The sequence below is a fragment of the Lycium barbarum genome, chromosome 4 (genome assembly GCF_019175385.1).
Source record: "Lycium barbarum isolate Lr01 chromosome 4, ASM1917538v2, whole genome shotgun sequence".
In the NCBI taxonomy this organism is placed as follows: domain Eukaryota; kingdom Viridiplantae; phylum Streptophyta; class Magnoliopsida; order Solanales; family Solanaceae; genus Lycium; species Lycium barbarum.
Genome location: NC_083340.1, coordinates 7,296,192 through 7,318,155, shown reverse-complemented (window position 1 = coordinate 7,318,155; position 21,964 = coordinate 7,296,192). Strand labels below are relative to the sequence as shown.

At 35.3% G+C, this 21,964-nt stretch overlaps 1 protein-coding gene across 1 annotated transcript; it reads left to right on the top strand.

Moving 5' to 3' along the window:
* The first annotated feature begins 2,974 nt into the window (after positions 1-2,974).
* LOC132635047 (uncharacterized) lies at positions 2,975-17,609 on the top strand. Its single transcript, XM_060351260.1, has 8 exons — positions 2,975-3,215; positions 4,168-4,293; positions 9,481-9,579; positions 9,881-10,023; positions 10,305-10,413; positions 15,664-15,771; positions 16,704-16,844; positions 17,016-17,609. The coding sequence occupies exons 1-8, from the start codon at positions 3,141-3,143 to the stop codon at positions 17,433-17,435; spliced, it is 1,221 nt and encodes a 406-aa protein (XP_060207243.1). The 5' UTR covers positions 2,975-3,140; the 3' UTR covers positions 17,436-17,609.
* Positions 17,610-21,964: the final 4,355 nt, after the last annotated feature.

The window sequence follows — 21,964 nt, the reverse complement described above, 5'->3', positions numbered from 1 at the left end:
AGGACACTATTTTCTGGTTGTTCTGCTCCTTTATTCAGATAATGGTCGCGGACTTGCAGATGAGTTGGATTAGCTCTATGTTGATTGATGCAAGAAGAGTAATGGTGGGAGGAGAGGAAATAATCGACTATTATAGTTTGCCCATTAAGTAGTGGAGGGACTGTTAGAGGAAATGATGAACTGTTAGATTGTCTCACATTAGGATGACGGACTGGGCTGTTGTCCTGCTGTATGGTTCTGGGGAAGTTCTCATTTCATGAGCTGGTTTTTGGAGTTGACTTAAGCTTAGTATCCATCTTCTTAACATGAACCAATCATCAGGTTTGGCATTCACGTGTTTCTGAACTAATCGCCAGATTTTTCATTGTAAATGTCAGTTTTGCCTACTTTGGATTTTCAGCCCATGTTTAGTCCTTAGCATGGTACTTTTGGACTTGTCAACTGAGGTGAAAGTGAAACCTTGTTATTGCCGTAAACATCTTGGCCCCTAGTTAAGCTTAGTCCATATGCAAATTTTGAATATTTTACTCTCACTATTCTAAACCAATTATCTTGATTTCCTTGAAATTTAGAGTATATAATAAGCTTACACCTGTAATAATAACATTAATAGTAGCTCGATTACCTTTTGATTTGGCATCTCTCTCTCTATTTTCAACTCAATGTCGTTTTCTAATCCTCTGTTAAGACCTGATATGATTTTAGAACCTTTTGTTGGTCTCGTGGAGAGGAAGGGTAGCAATGATTTGTCTACGCGTACCAATCATGGTCAGTGTACTGGTCTTTGCTTGTTGAGTTAAAAATTATTTATTCCGACGTTTACGACTCTATAAATACATAACATATAATCCATTTGTTAGTACCAAGCAGATTGATTAGTACATATTATGTTTATAATTTAATTATCATAAATTAAAATAATATGGTATCAATACGCCATGAGTAAGTTTTTACTGGGGTGTCAAATTTGGCCCAAAAGGTGATGGTCCACTTAACCCACCCAAAATTTTATGGGTTGGGATTCAAGATATTTTCATATTAGACTGATTTTAGTCCAACCCAACATAACCCCTTTTAAAGTAATCTCCAATTTAGTTCAATACTAGTCCAATTTTAGCCCCTTTTTAAGATTTACTTAAATTTGGGTTTATTGCTTGAGATTTTTTTTTTTAATTTATGTATACACTTTTTTTTAATCATGTATCTTATAAGTTTGTGGTATGTTTAATATGAAGGGAAATATTTTTCAAGAAAAATGTTTTTCTGGAAAATATTTACCACGGAAAATGTTTTCCTCAAAAATATTTTTCAAGAAAAATCCGCAAAAATAATTTTCAAGAAAAATATTTTTCGCGAAAAATGTTTTTCTAGAAAATAGACCCTTAAAAAAAAATGGGTTAAGTTAGGCGAGTCATGACCCAGCCCATTTTTAGCCCATTTCAGCCCAAATAACTTTTGGGTCAATGTTAGCCCAACCCATTTACTACCTCAACCCATTTACTACCTCAGCCCATTTTGATTGGACCAATTTCAGCCCAACCTGTCCATTTGACACCCCTAGTTTTTACCGTCTTGAAAATCCTTCTGGATCAATTTTAAGACAGACATTAGAGTTATCTAGCTTTATGTGTTGGTGACCTCTTTCCTTATCTGTGTACTAAATTCCTTGAGAAGTTTCATAGGCAACGGCACGACACGTTAACTTTCTAGCGTTATGTGATGCTGAAGTTTTTCTGTAATAAGTTAAAATAATCTATGGCTCATTTGATTATCAAAAAGTCGGAGTTTCCGATAAGTTGATATTATATTTAAAGGCTCAAAATGGTCTTTTGATTTTTCATTCAATATTCGGTATCTATTTTGAGGTTCAAGTACCATTTCAAGAGCCCACAAATTGCAATGTTGAAGATTTCAATCTCGAATATTATTGCACAAGATAGTGATGGACATCAACTATAACAAAAACAAAGAAAATCATTGGAAACCGAAAACCAAACCCTTTTTCCAAAAAACAAGAGGAAAAAAAAAAAAAAAGAGATCACATTCCATAACTTAAATGAAAATTTAAATATAATAAGGAGCCGTTTGGACATGATTTGAAATCATGATTTGAAACTATGAGATGAAATCATAAGACGACATGCAATTTGGATTTCTTAAGTTACATTTTTTCTTATACACATAAAAAACCTAACAAGTTGTGAAAACTATTAAAATTTTCTCAATTCTTATACAATTTTACCAAATGAGCAAGTTATAGTTCATATCAAAATTAATACGCTACTAGAAGATCTTTCTAAAAAATATAACATCAATTGATCAAACTTTAGTTCATTTTTTTTTTTTTATAGTAATGTAACCATGACTTGGTAGAAGTTAGAACATAAATAAAGATTGATAGAAGTTAGAACATAAATAAAGGTTGGTAGAAGTTAGAATATAAATAAAGGTTGGTAGAAGTTAATGAGGTTAGTAAATTATTGGTGAGAGTAATTGTTAAAAATATCTACCAACTTATGAGTCTTTTTTTACAAAATATAAACTTATAGGTCAAGTTTTACATTTAAAATTTTTAAAATCACGATTTGAAATCTCAAATCATGCCTTTTTGGATGATTTGGGATTTCATCCTTGAGATGAAATCGTCAAATCGCATGTCCACGCTGATTTCATCTCATGACATGAAATCCTTGTCCAAACGCCTACTAATGTGAAAAGAAAAAAAAAAAAAGAGATCACATTCAAATACATAAGCATTTATTTATAAAATTATTTTCAATACTTTTTAAATATTTAACATTTATTCGTTATTTATAATTTGTTAAAATTAATTCATCTTATATTAATATAAAAGACTCATCATGAGAATTTTATAACTTCATATAAAAAAGGACTCCAATATTACGGAACAAGGAGAAAGCGGGACCCATCCACGTGTTTATCTTTCATTATTATTTTGTTAAACATAACACAGCTCATTACGCCTCTGTCTCATTTTGTGAAGAAATTCAATACACCCAAAAACCCAAATTTGGGGAAGATGAGTTTTCTTATTCAATAAAACAATTTCAAGAACTGTGATTTTAAATAGCTTGATTGATGGGTGGTATTATATCCAATAAACTTGAATAATATAAGCTATGAGAGGAGGCGTCTTTTCGGCGCCTGGTGATTACATCTACTTCAAGTCTCAAGTTCCTCTTCACAAGATCCCTGTAAGTTTTTTTTTTTTTTTTTTTATGATTTGGGTATCTTTGATTTTGCTCAACTGTTTTGTTTCTCAACTTGGGTCTGCATTTTTTCTTCAATTTGATTGTGTTTTGTTTGTTTCTTGGATTTTTAATGAATCTGAATATCTGATCATGTAGTGGTTTACCCAATTGGATTTAGTTATTGTGTTACATTTTTTGGGACCTCTGAGTTTGTTTGTGATCTTTTATGTGTGGTTTTCCTTTTTCTTTGAATCTGTTATGACTGTTAGGTGGTCAATATCTCTTCTTTATAGGAAAATATGAAGTGTGTTTTTTGTGAGTACTGACTGAAAAATGACCTAAAAAATTGTTTGAGTTCCTTAAACTTGCTTAAAGTTATCATTTTTAACTCGAAAACAACTTTGCTCTGAATCATTATTGTGGTAATTGTAGTGCTAGCTTTAATTGCCTTTTCAAATATGTTATGCGAATCAATTTAGTTTCCCTTTTAGTTCCTCCCAATAGAATTTGTACAATCCTGGAATTCTTGCAAATCGTGCTATCTTGTAGTTGGTCTGATTAGTTTTGTGTGTGAATATTATTGAAGAGTGGATGTGTTTTCCATCAATGCCCATGTACTAATTACAGTAGAATGGGGAAATCTATGCTTATACTAAGGTCATTTTTTCTTCTTCTAAACTTTGATCTTTATCTGCATTCTACTCTTGTTGCTTATATATTGATAATTTTGCTAGTTGGAAAGGCCACCTTCTCTTTTAGACGAAGAAGATGGCTACTTTTTTTTTTTTTTTAAGTTGATGATGTGTCTTGACTTTGATCTTGATCTTGAATTTTTCAGTTCTTGCAATTCTTATAAAGCTGATATTCTTTGGTTAGGTAATTGAGATGCATAAATGGACCCTTTGCCTCCTTGTTAAATGTACTAATATTCTTAATACTCTAATCTGTTGTGCAGATTGGGTCAAAGCAGTGGCGATATTATGATTTTGGCCCGAAAGTAGTTCCACCACTGATTTGCCTTCCTGGCATAGCTGGAACGGCTGATGTCTATTACAAACAGATCATGTCTTTATCTATGAAGGTAGTGAGGCAAACTCCTGGTTCTTTTGCATGTTTTGTCTAGTTATTACTAATGCTTGTGTATCTGCTTTGAGAGTGATAACGACAGTGAAGAACGGGTCATATTTGTGACTGTAATCACTTTAGCTACTCAAAATTGTGTATGAATACTAGGAATCACTTAAACTTGCATACATTACGTTTTTCCTGTGTTACTATGGTAACTTCCAAGATTGGTTAAAGGTATAAATAAGGGGTTCTAAATGATTAGAACTGTGGTAGAATAAACTATGCACTTTGGTAATGCATTTAATTTAATGCCAAAAAGTGCACCTAAAACTTATTCAAAATCCATCATTAAACAGATTGAAAGCAGATACTATTGATATCTAGTGATTAGGATTATCACTAGAAGCAGAGGCGGATCTAGGATTTGAAGGTGGCGCAATTTTATTCAATGTACATCTTGTTATGAACATGTATTTGGGTCGGGTCCATCTCGTTTGAGTTAATTCGGGTCAACTTAATAGGCCTTTTTTATTTGCAAATATGAACATTACATATCAAATATCAAGAAACGAATATAATTAGCATTTTAAACAAGGAATCACACCCAGTAACAACATAAGTAAAATCAACATTTTCACCAAGGGACTTACATCTTTTATGTATAGTAAAAAATAAACTTGCACAAGTAAAATAACATCTTCAATAAGGGAATTACACCAAGCAAAATAAGAAAAATAATAGAAACTCTTCAATAGGTAAATTATACCCCATAGTAAATGTAGAATTTGATAATCTACAAGTTCTAAAAAATAAATCATAAATTTCATGTTTTTCCTAATCAATGCTTACGAAATTTCCATCACAATTTAAGTATTAAAGTGATTTAAATTGAATTTAACAATTATATAATAGCATAATTTTTTACAATACGCTCCCTCCGTCCATTTTATTTGTCCATTATACTAAAAATAGATGTCTACTTTTAAATGTAAGTGGTATAGTTTGAAAAATCAAGATATAATTTACCATTTTATACCTATTTTACCCTTATTATTAAGTACTCCAATTCATTTCTCATTTTATTTATTGCTTATTAAGAGTGTCCCAAGTCAAATATAGACAAGTAAACATGGACGGAGGGAGTAATAAACAAAAGAAATTATTAAAAAAATTGAATTTTGATCTCAATCCAAAATTCCCATTGAGACCCAAGTTTTTCGATTTAAATACTCACAAATTTGAGATTAAAAGAAATACTTAATTTAAGGAATTTTGAAGTTTCTATTTTGTGTGTTCTCGCTAGAGATCACAGATAAATAATAGAATAGAGGCAAGGCAACATAAATAATAAAAAATAAATAGAAAATTTGGAGATTCGAAAAGGGTAACGGCCGGTACAAACTACAAAGGAACTAAAAAGTACAAAGAAAAACGGGAGTTGGAAAATGTTCAAATAGATTCGAACTTATGTCTGACACACGAGAAAAGCTTTCTAAAAGGTCTACTAGCCATGGTACTTTTGTCTAATTTGGGACTGGGGGTGGCAGGATCGAATATTTAATGTAGTTTAAGCAAATTGCAACACAGATATATAAAAATATTATCAATCTAAAGGGTGGATCCGCCCCTGACTAGAAGCATATGACTTGAGCATGAGAGTCTCCTTCTCCCACTCCACCCCCCCGCCAAATTTTTTTTTTGATTTGAGATCTTACTTAAATATAGGTTTTCAAATTGGGATGTAAATCTAATCAGTGTTGTCAAAAGCGCGCTTAACCCCTGAAGCGAGGCTCAAAACGTGTTGAGCGCTTCACCTCGCTTAATGTGAGCTTCAACGTCGTCATCAAGGCTCTAAAACATACCTTGCCTTGCCAATGAGCGTCTTCTGAAGAGGCAACACTAAACAATTGATATTTCACTTTATCGTAATTTTTTTATTTTTTTTCAATATCTTTGTCCATATATTTGTTATTCATGCTAATAATTATTAGCCTTCGACTAAACATATGTGTGTTTGTAGTTTTTCTCCATTTGCGCCTTCTCATTAAAGCCTACACTTTATTTGCGCTTAAAGCCCCAACAAACCTTAGAGCTTTTTTGTGGTTTTCGCTTTTGATAACAATGAATCTAACAACAGAGGGACTGGGAACACATCAATTATTTAATTGATCTCTGAGCTTTTACATAAAAAGTTTTCTATAGCAAATGAAAAATTCTATTTTAATAAGAAGAAATATTACCACTTGGTCTTGTTTGATTTTTAAGCAATTTGAAATTTGCCAACTTGATTAATTTCCTTCAGATTTTTTCAGATAATTACTTATATTTTCTTCTGTTATAATATTGATATGGATTCTACTATAGATCTTTAATTAAAAAGGCTAAGGCATGGTTAATACCTAAATCCTCCATCGCTCTTACTTATACGTATATTTGTGATTTGGCCATTGGTTGTAAAGGATGATCTCTCATTTAAATCATCGTGTACCAAGATGAGATAGCTAAGAGCTATCAAAGGGATGATTTAATGTTTCCTCCTCTTCACCAGGAAGCAAACAAGTGAAATCAACTTTCATTTCTTGTGAACATCCTTCCTACTCCCTCCGTCCCAAAAAGATTGTCTTAGTTTGACTTGGCACGGAGTTTAAGAAATAAAAGAAGACTTCTGAAATGTGTGGTCTAAAACAAGCCTTACATATTTGTGTGGCTGTAAATCATCTTATTAAGTTAAATTGTTTCTAAATATAGAAATGTGCCAATCTTTTTGGGACGGAGGGAGTATATACTATAGCTTTGATGACGCGGAAACCATTGGCTTGCTGGGACTTCGTTTCTTAACCACAGAAGTTAAACCCATGAACAATTAAGTTTATGTAATTGTTCTTTATGTAGATCATATCGCTTGGTGTTTGTCATCCTCTTTCTTATAATGTATGTGTAATTGTTCTTGAGATGTCACTACTGTACCCATGAAGCAAGATTTTATTTGATCAGGCATCAAAGCTTTACTACAGGGTGGTTGTTAAATGCTCACTCATTAACTGCCAAATTGAGTGACTTGGAATAATTGAGTTTATGTGTCCCAAAACCATAAAATGCTATTGAATGCAATAAGTGTATTGCATTTCCTCTCTACACAGGATAGTTTTAAGCAAAAGGTCAGAAACTGAGGAAAGCCAGGTGAAGAATGAAAGAAAGTTTGCAAATGGTATCTTATTTTTTTCTCTTTGATGGTAAAATCTTTAAACTCAAGAATGAATTTGTCAAACTGAGGTGGCAAATTTAAGTACGAATCACGCAAATGTGCCAACTATTCTCCCTAAAATTACTGGAGTTTCAAACCTATAAAATGAATGAGAGTAAACATTGATCACTTTAGATTATGGAGTTTCTTAACCTTTCATAATATATCATATCTGGAATTATTGATCACTTTGATATTACTTTAAGGAGTTTCTGAACCTGTCATACCTTATCAAAAAAAAAGTTCTTGAACCTGTCATAATGGACTATCTTATCTAGAAACTGTTGAGTCCCACATCGGTGGGATGTGGATTTCCTAGTCTCTCTTTATATGGTCTTGGAGAGCTACCTTTTGGGGTTGAGTTAGGCCGAAGGTCCATTTCCTTATCCGAAACCAATTGCAGCTAAAAAAAGTGCCACGAAATTTACAGAATGCAAGTGCAAAATCAACTGAACATGTAATGACTGGTTAGTATTGACATGGCAATTTTTCCAATTATCTTAGCTATCAGATTTTAGTCGATAGATGAAAGGGAATGTAACAAGCAGTTTGGTGATTCCTAAAACCTCTTTCTTCAATATTAAAAGTCTAGCAACATATTAGAATACTACTCCTAAGCAAGCTTCATGGATTGTGCAAAAGATGCTCAAGTTAAGCAACATGTAGCTGAGATTGGACTTCTGGAGAATGATCTTACGCAAATGGCTACCTTTTCGGTCAAAAAGATATACCTACTGATGAGGTGTGACTTCCTCAAAGTGCCATGGAGAAGGCTGGTCTGCGATAATTATGGAGCTCCAAAATTGATTTTTATATTAAGGCTGGCTGCTCATGATAGACTATACACAAGGGATAGACTTGCTAGTTGGGGGATAACAACAACAGAGGACTGCTCACTTTGTTCAGGTGGACCGGAAACCATAAATCATTTGTTCTTCCATTGCCCCTACTCAGCAACCATGTGGGGAGCTCTTTTACCTTGGCAAGGCATCAGCAGAATTCCTATGGTATGGTCAGATGACACGCAATGGGCAACAGTACATGCTAAGGGCAAAAACAGTGCATCTGAGGTGTATAGGATGGTAATGGCAGCAAGTGTATACCATATTTGGATTGAAAGGAATTACAGGATATTTCAACAAAGGAGAAGAGAACCTCAAGCTCTTATAAGACAAATTATTCAGGAGGTGTTCTATTGGGGACAACTAAGGGGCAGATTAGCACAAAGATTGAAATGCTCAACTTCCAACTTTGCCTGTTCAACTAAGCTAGCCTATAGGCTTTTTGTGTTTCTAAAGCTTGTTTAAGATGCTAGTGATGCTCACTCATAGTTCTTTTAATTAGAGGTTTAGTTGCTTTGCTGGTGTTGGGGACTGTCCACACCAGCTATAACTGAGACTGTGTACATATTGCTTACTTTGGTATATAAAAATCTTATTCCCAAAAAAACGTCTAGCAACATAGTTCTCATTAATAAATTATGTTTGATAAGAATAGGGAATATGTTCCAATAAACGCTCTGTAACGCATCAAGGAGTGGTAAATACTAAATACTGATATAGACAAACGACAACAGAAATTGCACTTCTTTTAATGATCCTTGTCAAAATAAGTTTTGAGAAAGCACATTCATGCACTGAATCTTGGAAATTAGATAATGCTCATCCCATTGGTTTGCCTTCTCTACTACATGGGCTAATACCATGTCAAGTGATGACTAACAACCTCATTAAGCGAAATAGAATTTCCCATTCTCTAAATGATTAGAATCTTTTGCAACATATTTTTCAGGATTTAAACTAAAGACTACTTGCATATGTAGGATATAATAGGTTCTTTTTGCATATTGCAATCTATGTGGATATGTCTTTCCACTAGCTCCCTGCTAGTTTTTCTACAAGACGACCCCTAAATTCAATTGAAGGAAGCTAATGTTTTCTGGTTTTACTTTCTCAGGGCTACCGTGTAATATCTGTTGATATTCCATGCACATGGAACAACCACGAGTGGATTCAAGCATTTGAGAAGTTTTTAGATGCTATTGATGTTCATCATGTATGTTCCTCTTACTTTATGGTTACAGCTTACTCCTGAGCATGTAACACGTGCAATCTGACTGTCTTTAGGAGATAAGCAACTAGTAGAATGCACCTTATTGACTCTGTTGATTTGTGTATATATTTAGATAGAATATGCAAACAAAGGCATATAAAGATACATCTACATTTTTTTTTTTTTGACCTCACATGTTCGATATTTGTTTGGTTATAGTGTTGAAGCATTTTGAATGTTTGGAATTATAAGGTTTGTTCATGATAAAGGGAATAAGTGATGTATTAAACTTTTTCTACGACAGATTCATCTCTATGGAACAGCCCTTGGAGGCTTCTTAGCACAGCTTTTTGCTCAGCATCGTCCCCGGCGTGTTAGGTCCTTGGTACTTTCAAATACATTTGTGGAGACCACTAGTTTCTCAGCTACAATGCCATGGGCTCCTATGTAAGTTTTCTTTTTATTGTTTTTGCATATCATAGGAGCTGCTAAATTGCTGTTATGGTTCAAATGTGGGTGATCAGCATCGGTACTTTATAACTTCTGTACCATCATCATAACTATAGTTCTCGTATTTTTATGTGAGGGATCAGCTGTTATAGTTCTCGTATCTTTGTGTATATGTACCACCATCATAACTATTGCATTCGTTGATTTTATGATTTCAACTGCATAGTTCTTCATATTCTAAAAGGTGTTTTTCTTCTATTATTGGTTTCCTACTGCAGTGTTGGTTGGGCTCCTTCTTTTATACTGAAACGGCATGTGCTAAGTGGAATTCGTGATAGTCCTCAGGAACCCTTTATTGCAGACTCTGTAGATTTTGTTGTTTCTCAGGTAATGTTTAAGCTCAGATTTTAGTTATATTACATCCATTTCATGTCACTCTTACCACAAATTGCTTGAAAAATTCCTGTTTTCAGAGAGTAGCCATTGGCAGTCTATTGAACTTAGCTCCACCATGCTTCTTTTGCTGCTTCATAGTTGGCCCCATAGATGTTTTATGCATATATGCTATTCCACAACAACATACCCAGTGGGATCCCACAATGTGGGGTCTGGGGAGGGTAAAGTATATGCAGACCTTACCCCCACCTTGGAAGGTAGGGAGGTTGGTTGCGAAAGACCCTCTGCTCAGAGGAAAACAAAGGAAAACAAGGCAAAAGAGTCAGGTAAGGACAAGCATATCAAAGCAATGCGAAAATGAGAAATAACAAGAGTGAAGAAGTCGTGATAAAACAGCCTGGAAAGACAAGACCCAACAAATATAAGCAGGAATCAGAGGGCAATAAACGATAAAGCAAAACTACGACTACTAGCGCGAAAGAAAAAGCGAGACTACCTACTAGCCTTCTATCCTAATCTGAGTCATCCACAACCTCCTATCTAAGGTCATGTCTTTGGGAAGATGAAACTGCACCATGTCCTGTCTAATCACCTCTCTCCAATACTTCTTTGACCTACCTCTACATCTCCTAAAACCGTCCATAGCCAACCTCTCACACTTCCGCACTGGGGCATCTGAGTCTCTCCTCTTTCCATGCCCAAACCATCTCAGCTTCGCTTCCCGCATCTTGTCCTCCACTGATGCCACTCCCACCTTGTCCCGAATGTTTTCATTCCTAATCCTATCTCTCTTAGTGTGCCCACATATCCACCGCAACATTTTCATTTCTGCGATTTTCATCTTCTGCACATGAGAGTTCTTGACTGGCAAACACTCTGCCTCGTACAACAAAGTCGGTCTAACCACCACTTTGTAGAACTTGCCCTTAAGTTTTGTTGGCACTTTCTTGTTACACAGCACTCCGGAAGCGAGCCTCCATTTAATCAACCTTGCACTAATACGATGTGTGATCATCGTCGATATCCCCATTTCCTTGTATAATAGATCCAAGATACGTGAAAATTCCCTTCTTTTGGATAAGCTGGGTACCAAGTCTCACTTCCACGTCATCCTCATGAGGTGCGCCATTGAACCTGCACTCCAAGTACTCTGTTTTAGTCCTACTCAACTTGAATCCTTTAGACTCTAACGTCTGTCTCTAACCCTCCAGCTTAGCGTTAACTCCGCTACGAGTCTCGTCTATCCAGACTATGTCATCTGCGAACAACATACACCATGACACCTCACCTTGAATTTGTCATGTCAATCCATCAATCACCAAGGAAAATAAAAAGGGGCTAAGAGTTGATCCCTGATGCAAACCTATCAGAACTGGGAAGTGCTCCGAGTCTCCTTCTACAGTCCTTACCTTGGTCTTGGCTCCATCATACATGTCCTTGATCGCTCTAATGTATGTCACAAGTACGTCTTTAGCCTCCAAGCATCTCCATAGAACCTCTCTTGGCACTTTGTCGTAAGCTTTTTCTAGGTTGATGAATACCATGTGCAAGTCCCTCTTCCGCTCCCTATACTGTTTGGTTTTACCAATCTCCTAAAAATATGAATGGCTTCAGTAGTGGAGTGCCCCTGCATGAATCCGAACTGGTTCTCTGAAAAAGACACGCCTTTCCTAACCTTCATCTCTACCACCCTTTCCCACACTTACATAGTGTGGCTTAATAGCTTGATACCTCTATAGTTGTTGCAGCTTTGAATGTCACCTCTGTTCTTGTACAAAGGAATCATTGTACTCCACCTCCATTCTTCGGGCATCGCGGTGTTGAAAATAACATTAAACAACCCAGTCAGCCACTCCAAGCCTGCCCTGCCTGCACTCTTCCAAAATTTCCCAGGAATCTCGTTAGGTCCGGTCGCTCTTCCCCTGCGCATCCTACGAACAACACCCTTAACCTCATCAACCCTTATACTCCTACAATATCCAAAATCGCGATGCCTCAGAGTACTCCAAATCTCCCAACACAATGTCTCTGTCACCTTCTTCGTTCAAGAGTTTATGGAAGTATGATTGCCATATCCGTCTAATGAGAGCTTCCTCTACCAACACTTTGCCATTCTCGTCCTTGATGCACTTCACTTGATCCAGATCGCGTGCCTTTCTTTCTCTCCGCCTTGGCAAGCCTGAACAACTTCTTATCCCCGCCTCTGTCCTCTAGTTCTGCGTAAAGGCATTCAAAAGCTGTCGTTTTTGCTGCCGAAATTGCCAACTTCGCTTCCTTTCTCGCCATCTTATACTTTTCTCTATTCGTCCGCTTCACTTCATCATCTTTGTTGCCTACCAACTTCGCGTATGCCACCTTCCCTTGGACTTCTCCATTCCACAACCAATCCCCTTGATGCCTACCACGACGACCTCTTGAGACCCCCAGAACCTCTCTAGCTGCTTCTCTAATGCAACTGGCCGTCCTATCTCACATACTGCTCGCATCTCCCCTACTCTCCCACGCCCCCAAAGCCATCAACTTCTCCCATGTCCTATATGCTATTCCATTTTCAGAAAATAGTGTAATTTTTTTGCATGCATGTGCCATTCATTGCAGTTGTATAGTATTCACCTGTTTCTCCTCTGTCAAACATTACCGGAAGAAGCTCTAGAGGGATTTTAAACATTTTAAGACAACTCTAACATGTTTAACTTTTACTTTTCCCCAAATCTTTTCAGTCCCTCTTTTTGTATTCCAGAATGTCAATGGATGAAATTGGATGCAGATTATCCTTTCCGTACTGCCAGAATGGTGTCATTCTTGCTACGGTTTGAGTTGAGCTGGTTCATGTACCATTCTTGAGTTCTTTCCTTGTTTCTCCGGAATTTGGATTTTGAGCTTTAATCCTGCCTAAAATCTAGAACGTCTTATTCCCTCCGGTCCATTTTACTTGTCATCCTTACTAATAATAGATGGTCCAAAATAGTTGTCATTTTAGAAAACCAAGATATAATTAATTATTGTTTCCACCTTTACCCTTACTCAATAAATGTGGAGAGAGACTAATGTGGTGAAAACGAGAGTAATATTAAATTGAGATGACAGAATAAATAAGGATAATTTAGTCAAATAACCCTTTTAGTTTTTCTTTCTTCTTCTTTTTTTTTTTTTTTTTTGGGTTGAGATGATAACAAGCTGTAATAAAATCAAAAGGGGCCAGTGAAGGCTATAATGACAGAGATGCTAAATAAAGGCTGCAAAAATACTTAACTAACAACTAAAGAGACTCTTAAGAATTGTATGAGTGTCTCTGTGTTGTCTATGTACTTTTCTTTACACCAAAATTGCAAAACTCGAATGCAATTAAGCTTTATCTTCTGGATAGGTTTGCTTTTGTTTTCAAAGCATCTTGAATTCCGTTCCCTCCAGATAGTCCACCATATGCAGCCTGGAAGCATACTCCAACTCTTTCTTTGAGCTTTAGTTCCTCCTCTTCTGTCCCAACTAGATAGCGTATATAGTGTATGAATTGGCATTTCCCAGCTCAAACCGATTTTAGCAAAAAATATGTCCCACACTTGGGTAGTCGCCCTACAATGCAAAAAAAGGTGACTATTTGTTTCTGCATACATTCCACATAAGTGGCAGATAGAGCAAAGGTGTATTCCCCTTCTTTGCAGTCTGTCTTGTGTCAAACAAGCCTTCTTTACTACCAACCAAACAAAACATGCCACCTTGTATGGTATGTTTACCCTTCTAAAATATTTTCAAGGAGCGTGCAAAAAAATATATGACAAGTAAAATGGGGCAGAGGGAGTATGTCTTATTTTTTTCCTTTTGAGAATGAATATAGAATGTGTTATTACTATATATAATAAGTGGCAATGTAATGAATTTTGTAGGCCTTAGTTAGTTCTCAACTTTCTTGTTGGAGAGTTTCCTAACCAAATGGTTTGCAATTTCAATTTTACCCTTGTATTTGATATTTATTGCATATATATTAAAGTATATTTTCAATAAATCTAGACACTTCCAAACTTATTTTGGTAATACATGATCCCTCAAATTAACTTTTTGTTACTATTATATATAAGAGCAAATGTGGGGATTTTTGTAGTCCTCACAATAATTTTTAAATTTTTTAAAAACTTTTTAATTAACTACTTTTAGGTCCTAATCTTATTTATTTAAGTCAATTTTTTTGCTTTTTATTTTTAAGGTCTACTTTTCAAAAGCTATCGAACCTGGAGACTTTTGTAATCCTCACAATAATTTTCAAAATTTTTAAAACTTTTTAATTAATTACTTTTAGGTCCTAATCTTATTTATGTAAGTCAATTTTTTTGTTTTTTGTTTTTAAGGTCTACTTTTCAAAAGCTATCGAACCTCCTACCTCATTTTTCATGTTCTTTGATTTTCTGGTTGGTGCTTGATATCCGCATTTGAGCCCAATTAATCCAAATAATTCGCACTGTATCGCGCTTATTCGGGAGGAGCCTTCCTCCAAAGATTTTTTCCATATCCATGTTCGAACCCCTAATTCCTAATTAAGAGAGAAGCAGCTCCATCCGCTGCAAAAGTTAAAGTATGTATTTGTCTTCAAAGTTCATTAACTATGTATAGATTATTTATTTGGAACTAAATAACTTCAGAAAATTAGGATACATAAGTTATAAATGTCAAATTCTGGCTCCACATTTGATTTGAAGTAAATAATTTCATCAAAATGGAAGTTAAAGTATTAAAGGAGTGGAATGAAAATTTTGCTTTCATATAACTACCCACTTGCGGGACTACAATGGGTATATGGTGGTGGTTGTTGTTGTTGTTGTACACTTGTACTAACACAAATTATATTTCTTTAGTTAAAATATCTACTTTTATATCTTGAGTTTGGAGCCCGGGCCTCACATAACTAGTGTATTAATATACTACTACTGTGCACCATGAGATTTTTTTTTTTGGATCAAGCTACTGCGCCCTGGATACTTTATGACAACATGTTGATATGCTGTTCATATATCTTTGTTTATGTTTCATTGCTGTACCCTGTTCAAATAACTGGTCTTAGTTTTTTCCTTTTTGATGGTCCTCTAATTTTGTTAACACTAATTGTTCCATTTTCTTGCAGTTCAACTAATAAACTAGACCATCGCTTATTCACCATGAATTTTGTTCTTTCTTGATACCACAACTATTTGCTTGCAGAAAAAGTTGACTCACTTATTGGCATAACTCGTGAAATCGATTTGGATGCAGGTTGAGACACTCTCGAGAGAAGACTTGGCCTCCAGATTGACATTGACAGCTGATGCTGCATCAGTTGGACCCCTTCTTCTTCCAGATTCTTCCATCACCTTAATCGATGTATGTGTCTAATCTGCAAAGTTCCTCGAATTTCAGTATGTGTTAGTCAACATGCCCCAACTTTTTCATTTTTCGGTTTTATAAGAGTATTGACTACGAGGCGACACTGATATTTTAACTACATCATGCTGTAGTACGCCATGTGTTTATTTACATCTTTCCTTGCTGGAATTTTAGGACATTAATCATTCAAGTTAACTGGGTACCACTGCATTCTGTTGCTCTTGCGACGCCGCTTGTATTTTTAAATTTTTCCTTGAGACGTGCTTTTTTCCAAAAGCCATGGTAACCAAGTTGATCATTTCTTGCTTGGAAACAGACTGCGTGAGTATAAACTTTGACCTTGAGAAGTCTGTAGCTCTTGGTCCAGAGATTTTGGTCTTTCACCTCTTTACTAATCATGAAATCGAGGAAGTCTCCATTCACTATTGTTTGTACTCTTTTCTCACGAGTTGACATTTCTCACTATGGATAGGAGAGGACCACGTACTTCTTCCGCACCTAGTGGGACAGGCATATTTGCTTGAAGACCTTCTTACCACATAATTTCAGCATTTACAATACTTTCCCAAAAAAAAAAAAAGGATTTACCATTGCTTCGGATCAACTAGTTGATTATCGTCGTCAAAATTCTTTTGGATGTAAAAGTAAGTTCAGATATACATAGTGTTGGGATTAAGCTAGTTATTTCATGAGAGAAAGAAACTCGTAACTCCAAGGGGAATGGACCTGAACAAAGCTGAATGGATATAGAGGATTTGAATACCCAAGCGGCCAAGCCCAAGTGATTTGGAATTGAGTTTTAGTTAATTGATTGGTTGATATTATTGTCCATTTGTAATGTCGCCAGTTTCTTTCTTACTAAAGCCACTAAAGTAGAAACTATCTGAATGGCTGATTCCTGTTGCATTGTAATTTTCTGCTGTGTGAAGACAAATGACTATTGTGCAACCCCTCAATCGCTCAAAGATCAAGTCTGTGAAAGGTACCCTGGCGCGAGACGGGCATACTTGAAAAGTGGTGGTGATTTTCCATTTCTTTCACGGCCTGATGAAGTGAATCTTCATCTTCAGGTACAAGCTTCTTCTCATCACTTGTATGTGAACATCATTGTCATCAACTTTTCTTTTTGCATTTTTGCATATAGGTCTATCAATCTGTGAAGAGTTTTCAAGTATGAGTAATTTATGAAAAAAGAAGAATATGTTTCAACTAAGCACTTGGTTGTAATTTCAATTGAGCAGCTACACTTGAGACGTGTTGGTGTTGAACCTCGACCTGACTTGATCCCTAGCGTTCCAAAGGATGGCAGCGGTGGGAGTTCCGCTGAGCCAAACAACGGAAGAGAAGATGCTGATGATTCATCAGAAAATGATAAAAGGGACGCGGAAACTCCTTCTACTGCAGGAAGTGCGGATACTCCCTTGGCTCCAGAAGCTACCGGTTCTCATGATTTAGACAACCAACTCCTTAAAATGGCCAAACTCTCCTATGGCACTGGTGAATCTGTCACACATCCGTTACCAAATGCATTTTTCCGTGACAAGCAGAACTTACTAGTCTCTAGAGCTCTTGTATACATCACATGTGAGTTTTTGATTCTTAATCTCCTGCCCGTTTACTTAGGGAACTGTACATTAACTGGAAATGTAGCTGCAATGTAGACACTTGATGGGAGAGATTTTTTATTCTTCGTTTTTTTGTGTATATTATGGGTTGGAAAAGTGTCATTTCAAAGAGACTCAAGTATGTGTTGGAAAATTTGTGGTGAGATGACTTTGTTATGTTGCAGTACAAATCTTTCAGGGTCCCGGAATGTTAGTTTCTCATTATGCTTCTATTGTTGTACTTTACATTCACCCCCTTTACATCAGTTGCACTTACAAGGAAAGTTTGGATCTGTGTGTGACATAGTTTGAGTATTATTATATGTGTGATAGACAGGATATGGTAGAATTTCGGGTTTGAACTCATAAAGTTCAAATTTGTGGTGAGATGACTTTGTTATGTTGCAGTACAAATCTTTCAGGGTCCCGGAATGTTAGTTTCTCATTATGCTTCTATTGTTTGTACTTTACATTCACCCCCTTTACATCAGTTGCACTTACAAGGAAAATTTGGATCTGTGTATGACATAGTTTGAGTATCATTATATGTGTGATAGACGGGATATGGTAGAATTTCGGGTTTGAACTCATAAAGTTCAAATTTTAGGTCTGGCTAGAGTTTGTGAAATTGTAGAATATCCAATTTAAGATCAAACAATTCCATGGATCGAGTATTATTGTATGTATGACAGTATTTACTGTATCACAAATATCAATGAACTCGGATATTGCAATTACTAGCGATAACTTTTTCTTTTTAGCTTCTAGGTCTATTTCTTAGTTCAAGATCTCTCTTGCTAATTGAAATCAAAGGAATATGTTCCGAACAAAATGAGAATTAGGTAGGATTATGAACTTATAATATAATGATGGAAAAGTCACACAAATATAACTTTTTAAAATGGTAATTAAAAACAGTATAACTACTTTCAAAAAATTACATGAATACAACTTATTCAAAATTTTAACTTTTTAATTACATAAATGCAATTTTTTACATTCCTAAAATATATCTCCTAATTAAGTATTCAATAAATAAGAAAATATTCTCTCACCTAAGATAACTATCATATAATTTTTCCAAAAAGCTCCCAGAATCTCTCTTCTTCATCTTAATCTTATAATTCTTTAACTTTTCTTTTGCGTTTCAATCTCTTCTCCATCTTGATTATATTAATACTAAGAAAATTACATGAACATTCATATTAATAATTATTATTCACGCTTCAGTATGAAAACTTTTCTTGTAACTTTTAAAATTGTACATATTTCTTACTCACGTATGTAAGTTTGTGTTTATATATGTATTTTATATTATTAAAATATAATTTAAAATTATTGATATACCAATGTTATATGTTGTATATAATATACTTAGCGTTATATAATGTATACAATATACTGTATTATATAATGTATATAATATTGCAATATACTTAATTTAATGGTATGTATTCAAATATTATATACCATTAATATATCAAGATGATATTAATGATATATAAGTATATCAATCATATGTCAAATATTTTTAGGCAACGGCAGGGAGGGATGTAGGGAGATCCGAATATAACTGATCTTTGTTCGAAATGCTCATATTGAATAAGATAAGAGAGTTGGAAAAATTGTGTGATGAAACAGAGAGACATATAAAGAACCCTAGAGAGAGAGAGAGAGAGAGTGGAACAGAGAGGCAGAGATGATAGTGCTTCCTTAGTAATAGGTACTTGTACTATTACAACGGAGAATTTGTAGGAAGAAATTGATTTTATTGAATATTTTTCATAGTTAGTCTTGAAGGAAGAACTATAACCTACGGATTTAGTTTTGCTTATTTGTAGGAAAAACTGCCATATTCAAAGAGGTTTTTTCTTTACTCATTTATAGGGTATATGTTGTAAATTATGTAATTTAGTTAATAGTTGTATATTATGAAATATGTTACTCATTTACTAGTATTTATGTAACTTCCCCTATAATGATTGAGTTGATTCCGTGCTTACAAGTTCATTTGACATTGGACCAGGCCAAAATAGAGTGGGCAATTTGCACGATTGTCCTTATTCGAGGCTGGTCTTTAATTTTCGACCCTCAAATTGCTGGTTTTTAGTTTTTGATCTTCGCCTAAAAATTCATGGATTTCGGGTTTGAAGCCCCGCTCAGTTAAAAATTTTAAAAAAATTCTCAAGGTAAAATTTGAATTCGCAAGGCACAGTTTGTCCTTATAAGGCAGAGTTCCACCTTATAAGGCAAAGTTTGCCTTATGTCTGAGGGCAACTCTGCCTTATAAGGGAGAGTTTCATGCAAACTCTGCCTTAAGGGTAGAGTTGCTACCTTCAGGCATAAGGCACACTCTGCCTTGCGAATCCAACCTCTGTCTTGCGATTTTTTTAAATTTTTGACTAAGCGGGGTTCGAACCCGGAACCTCAAGGTATTTTAAGTCTCTTTTTTAAGCGAAGGACAAAAATTAAAGACCAATAATTGGAGGGACAAAAATTAAAGACCAGTGCCTTTGAAGGCCAATCCGCGCAAAAAAAATATTTTTTTTTTGTGCGGCTTGCTCTTCAAATGCACTGGTCTTTAATTTTCGTCCCTCAAATTGGTGGTCTTTAATCGTTGCCCTTCGCATAATATCACGAGGTTTGGGGTTCGAACTCCGACTCAGTAAAAAAAAAATCGCAAGACAGAGTTTTGTAGCAAAGTTAGGCCTATCCGGGCCAAAATTAGGCTTTAAGGCAGAGTTTTACCTTAAGGCAAATTTTTACCCAAAATTAGGCCTTAAGGCAAATCTCTGCCTTGACGCCCAACTTTTGTCCAAAATTAGGCCTATTCAAGCAAAAGTTAGGCCTTAAGGTTGAGGTTTGTAAAATTTCAACTAAGTTAAAAATAAATAAATAAACAAATAAATAAATTGCCTGAAGGCAAACCTCTGCCTAGTTTAAGGTAGAGTTTAAAACTCTGCCTGAGATTTAGTTTTGAAACATTGCCTTGCGAATCTAAACTCTACCTTGCGATTTTTTTTTTAATCTTTTGACTGAGCGGGGGTTCGAATCCGAAACCAAGACATTATTAGCTAAGAACAAAAATTAAAGACCAGTGCCTTTGAAGGACAATCGTGCAAATGACCCGCAAAAAAATGAAATGGAGTTGCACTCATTTTCATTTGGGAAAAGGGTCAAATTTACCCTTTAAGTATAGTTTATAGTTTAAATTTGCCATCCGTCAAAGTTTGGAATCAAATATGCCCTCTCTGTTAAAGTTTGAGATCAAATTTACCCTCCCCGTTAGGATACTTGATAAATTTTCCCTTATATGGATGAAAGTCCAACTTGGACTCCACAACAACAAAAACATTAGTCCCGTCGGATCCACATAGGCTCCACGTAGACTCCCAATCCCAATTCTCCTAACCCAATTCTCTTTTGAAAATGCCCCTGCCGCATTTGTTTTGTCACAGTGAAGGTTTCTTCATGACCTCTTCAGAGCATTTCTGAACAGAGAAAAATATTTTTTCTCAGAATACATTCCTAAACGAATACTGAAAGTAAGATCGGAAAAGCTATGATCCTGCAAAAGTGATAACAAGACAACAAAATAAATTTGTGCAGTTCAGCTTTGAAAATTCATTTTCATTTTTATTCAAACGGAAATCCATTTTAAGGTCTCTTGAATAGTTTTTGAGAGGTTCTGACAAGGAGGCGACAACAATGAGTTAAGTTAGCTCCGTCGAAGTTCACCTAAGATAGATGTCATGTTCTAGAAAGCTTTGCTAGTCAGATAAATTCTATATTTCTGGAGAGAACAACGAATCTTTGGTCGTATTAAACATTTGTTGTTGCTGCTGCAAATTTTTTTCTTAAATGCCTCATATTTTATTACATGCATTACGTGTGTACCTCGATGCGATTAAAACTCCGACTGTTCACATTACTACATGGTGCCTTAGTGTCAGCAATAGTCTAGACGGGTTAAAAGAATTGGGACTGGGAAACGTGTTAAAAGAGAATTGGGTTTGGGAATCTACGTGGAGCCTATGTGGATCCGACGTGGCTAATTTTTTTGTGTTGTAGAGTCCAAGTCAGACTTTCATCCATATAAGGGCAAATTTATCAAGTATCCTAACGGTGAAGACAAATTTGATCCCAAACTTTGACGAAAATGGCAAATTTAATCTCAAACTTTGACGAAGGACAAATTTAAACTATAAATCACACTTAGAGGGTAAATTTGACCCTTTTCCCTTTTCATTTTGAGGAAGGGATAAATCGGACCTATCCAAACAGATAGTATATGGTTTTGGCGGGCCTACTATGAGAAAGCAGAACAGTAAAACTTTGTGAGGACAAATTGAGTTGTCCTACTTAATAGCTTCTAGTATGGCAGAAGAATGTGGGCATGAATAGTATCTTTGTACCCTTGTGTTTTGCCCAGTTATAAATATTCTTCCAAAAGGAAACCTCACCTTTTAAATTTTGAATCATTTGTAAGATACAAAGCACAAACTTTGCACTACTATTCAAGTTGAAAGCAATAGTGGCATTTCTGCTTTTGAAAAAAAAATCTGGAAGGAAAGGTGAAAAAGCTG